General features: G+C 44.5%; 1 protein-coding gene across 1 annotated transcript; it reads left to right on the top strand.

Moving 5' to 3' along the window:
* Positions 1-245: 245 nt before the first annotated feature.
* Positions 246-2,679, top strand: LOC125091862 (DDB1- and CUL4-associated factor 8-like). The gene has a single exon (XM_047715952.1). The coding sequence runs from the start codon at positions 410-412 to the stop codon at positions 2,189-2,191; it is 1,782 nt and encodes a 593-aa protein (XP_047571908.1). The 5' UTR covers positions 246-409; the 3' UTR covers positions 2,192-2,679.
* Positions 2,680-3,518: the final 839 nt, after the last annotated feature.

The following is a 3,518-nucleotide window of genomic DNA, read 5'->3' as shown; positions in this document are numbered from 1 at the left end:
GAGAGTCTTATGATAACTGTTCTGCCTAAGAATATCACTTTTGCTGATAGTTCTCTGAGAATATTTTCCAAAGTGCAACATGTTCCCATCTAGGACAGAACAGTGTGTACAGCGGCTGACAAGCGAAAGACAGTGGCGGGGTGGGGCTGAGGGCTTGGAAAAGTCTGAGCAGTCCTGAGATACCGCGAGATGCTAGACGGGACAAAGTCTTCTGAACCTCACCAGCTCCCATACTTCAACGGCTATAGCCCGTTAAGCACCGTTCCAACTTGGGCTTAGCGCGTCTGGCTTGCCGCTAGGCCTAATCAGTTTTCCTTGGTCTGTCCCCAGCCGGGCCGGGCCTACTTCTTTCCTCGGACTTTTGGGGCTTTTTCCCACTCTACACCGGCTACAACAAGCATCATTTAAGATGTCTGACAACGGGAGCAGCATAGATGGCCTACAAGACTCAGAAAAAAGAAGCCCGCTCTATAGCCCGGAGGAGCGGTCTGAAGCGGATGAGACGAGAGAGACATCTTCAGACACCGAACTGAGCTTGAATTTGACCACAGATGACGGCATCCTCTGCCAGGCCACCCCAGAAAGTCAAGGCACAGACGCAGAAAGTTCAGCTGAAAACATCAACTTTGAAAGCACGGAAGATTCGGACCAGTTCTTCATCTGTGAGGAAACCCTGTTCCCTTATGACCCAGAAGAGGAGGAGCAAGGAGCGGAACAGGAGAGAGGAGCGGCCGGAGGACAGCCTCAGGTACAGTGCCCTGAAGCTAACCGTGATCAGTATTTATCAGATGAGGATCGGGCCCTGGAGGACTGGGTGTCCTCCGAAACATCTGCCCTACCCCGCCCTCGCTGGCAAGTTATTTCCGCTCTTCGAGAGCGGCAGCTGGGTTCCAGTGCCCGCTTCGTTTATGAGGCCTGTGGGGCAAGAGTCTTTGTGCAGCGTTTCCACCTGCTCTATGAGCTTGAAGGCCATCATGGTTGTGTCAATACTGTGCACTTTAACCAGCGTGGCACCTGGCTGGCCAGTAGCAGTGATGATCTTAAAGTGATAGTGTGGGACTGGGTGCGTCAGCATCCAGTACTGGAGTTTGCGAGTGGCCACAAAAATAATGTCTTTCAAGCCAAGTTCCTTCCCAATTGTGGTGATACCACCTTGGCCATGTGTGCCCGTGATGGGCAGATACGCATAGCAGAGCTCTCTGCTTTACCACACTGTAAGAATACTAAGCGTGTGGCCCAGCACAGGGGAGCCTCCCATAAGTTGGCTCTGGAGCCAGACTCCCCTTTTCAATTCCTAACTTCAGGTGAAGATGCAGTTGTTTACGCCATTGACCTCAGACGAGGCCGGCCAGCTTCCAGAGTGGTGGTAACCAAAGAGAGGGAGAAGAAGGTGGGGCTGTATGCGATCCATGTGAATCCTGCCAATACTTACCAGTTTGCAGTGGGCGGAAGAGATCAGTTTGTAAGAATTTATGACCAGAGGAAAATTAATGAGAATGAGAATAATGGGGTACTTAAGAAATTCTGTCCCCATCACCTAGTCAACTGTGATTCCAAAGCAAACATCACCTGCCTCGTGTACAGCCACGATGGCACAGAGCTCCTGACCAGTTATAATGATGAAGATATTTATCTCTTCAACTCCTCTGATGGAGATGGAGCCCAGTATGTTAAGAGATACAAGGGTCACAGAAATAATGCCACAATCAAAGGTGTCAATTTCTATGGCCCCAGAAGTGAGTTTGTTGTGAGCGGCAGTGATTGTGGGCACATCTTCTTCTGGGAAAAATCATCTTGCCAGATCGTTCAGTTCATGGAGGGGGACAAGGGAGGCACCATAAACTGTCTTGAGCCCCATCCTTACCTACCTGTGCTGGCGACCAGTGGCCTAGATCATGATGCCAAGATCTGGGCACCCACAGCTAAAGCTACCACAGAGCTGATTGGGTTAAAGAATATGATCAAGAGAAACAAGCGAGAACGAGATGAAGATCGCATACACCACACTGACCTGTTTGACAGCCACATGCTTTGGTTCCTCATGCGTCACCTGACACAGAGAGGTCATCGCCAGCACTGGGGAGCGCCTGAAGCTGGAGCCATGGATGCAGAATCAGATGGGTCTTCCAGTACCTCCAATTCATCTGAGGAAGAAGAGAACCAAGACCGTGTGCAGTGCCTGCCGTCCTGAAGGCCTCATGCCTGGTCCACCTAAGATGTCACTTCAGTAGGCTGGACTTTAAAATTTAAAGTTTAAAGTTTAAAATTCAGTTTAACTAATAAATTTGTTTTTGTTTTCTATCCTCTACCATAAAAACCATCTTTTCTATCTCTTTACTCTCCCTTTCTTCACATTCTTCCTCTCCCATTCCTTTTTTCCTCACTTGATTTCTTTATTCCTCTCTCTTTACCCATTATATCTCTGTGTAAGAAAATATATAAGGTTTTTTGTTTTTTATTTTTGCCTCTTTTCATTTGTTTTCTTATGGCTTAGCTCTTACAGCTAACTTCTAAAGGTTCTGGTGACAAAATTAATAGTCTTACTGAGTCTATCTTCTCATTTCTGATACCCTGAAAACTATCACCTTTTTTTTCATCTTCAGCAGTTTAAGGTTAATTTCTTCAGTTGACTTGAAAATTTCAGAAATGTGTTTATTCTTTGAAAGTAAAGTAAAATAAAGCAAACCATGGTCTTGTTCCTTTAATGCGGACACTTGGCCATCCACACACACCCATGTACACACACACAGACTCTCTTTCACTCTCTCACAGAAAAGGAAAAGGGGAGAGAGGGTAAATTCCTAACAAGATAATTGATGCTTCTGGAATAAATAATTAGGGATTGTTGACACTTTCTGAATTCTTGTGTTAATATTGATTATTTTGAGCAGAGACTGGTAAAACTTAATCATATGACATTGTTTATTTTGCACTCTAAATTCTCTTGAACTTTCATGGCGAGAATTCCCACAGGACTGCCTTCCAGGAAGTCCTCTTGGGACAACCATTTCCTGTAAGATACTAGCCAGGAATATAAGAATTCCTAATATTTGAGAACATACATTTGAACTGAATTTAACAATAACTTATTGTTGCAAAAAAGAGTTGTTTATCCTTACAGATAATTGATACCACTGGAAGAAAATTCCCATTAGACATCCATGCACTGCTAAAAATTCTCTTCACTTGCTTGTAAGAGGTTAAATTGCTTTTAAAAATATTTTGTTTTAAGCCTTATTTAGTGTAAATTTTGCATGCTGGATGTTCAGTTTGTGTTCAGTAATACTCATTTTTGTTTTACACCTGTTACTTGTGTAGGTGAATGCAGAGGCCTTGCCTTACCCCCAAAACCCCTGTTTTCCTTTGATAATACTCCTTAATGGATATTATCTCTGGCCCCTTAAGCAAGTTGAGACATTTACATACTGAAATTAGACTTTGGAATGGAAAATAACATTCAAATTTCCTGTTCACTGAGATTCAAAGTCAGAACAACTGCCTGGGGATCTGGGAGATTG

This window comes from Lutra lutra, chromosome X (genome assembly GCF_902655055.1).
Source record: "Lutra lutra chromosome X, mLutLut1.2, whole genome shotgun sequence".
Taxonomy (NCBI): Eukaryota; Metazoa; Chordata; class Mammalia; order Carnivora; family Mustelidae; genus Lutra; species Lutra lutra.
Note: the sequence above shows the minus strand (reverse complement) of the source record. Positions and strands in the feature narration are given on the sequence as shown.

Coding starts and splice junctions, on each gene's coding strand:
- LOC125091862 (XM_047715952.1), top strand. CDS start 410: ATGTCTGACAACGGGAGCAGCATAGATGGCCTACAAGACTCAGAAAAA.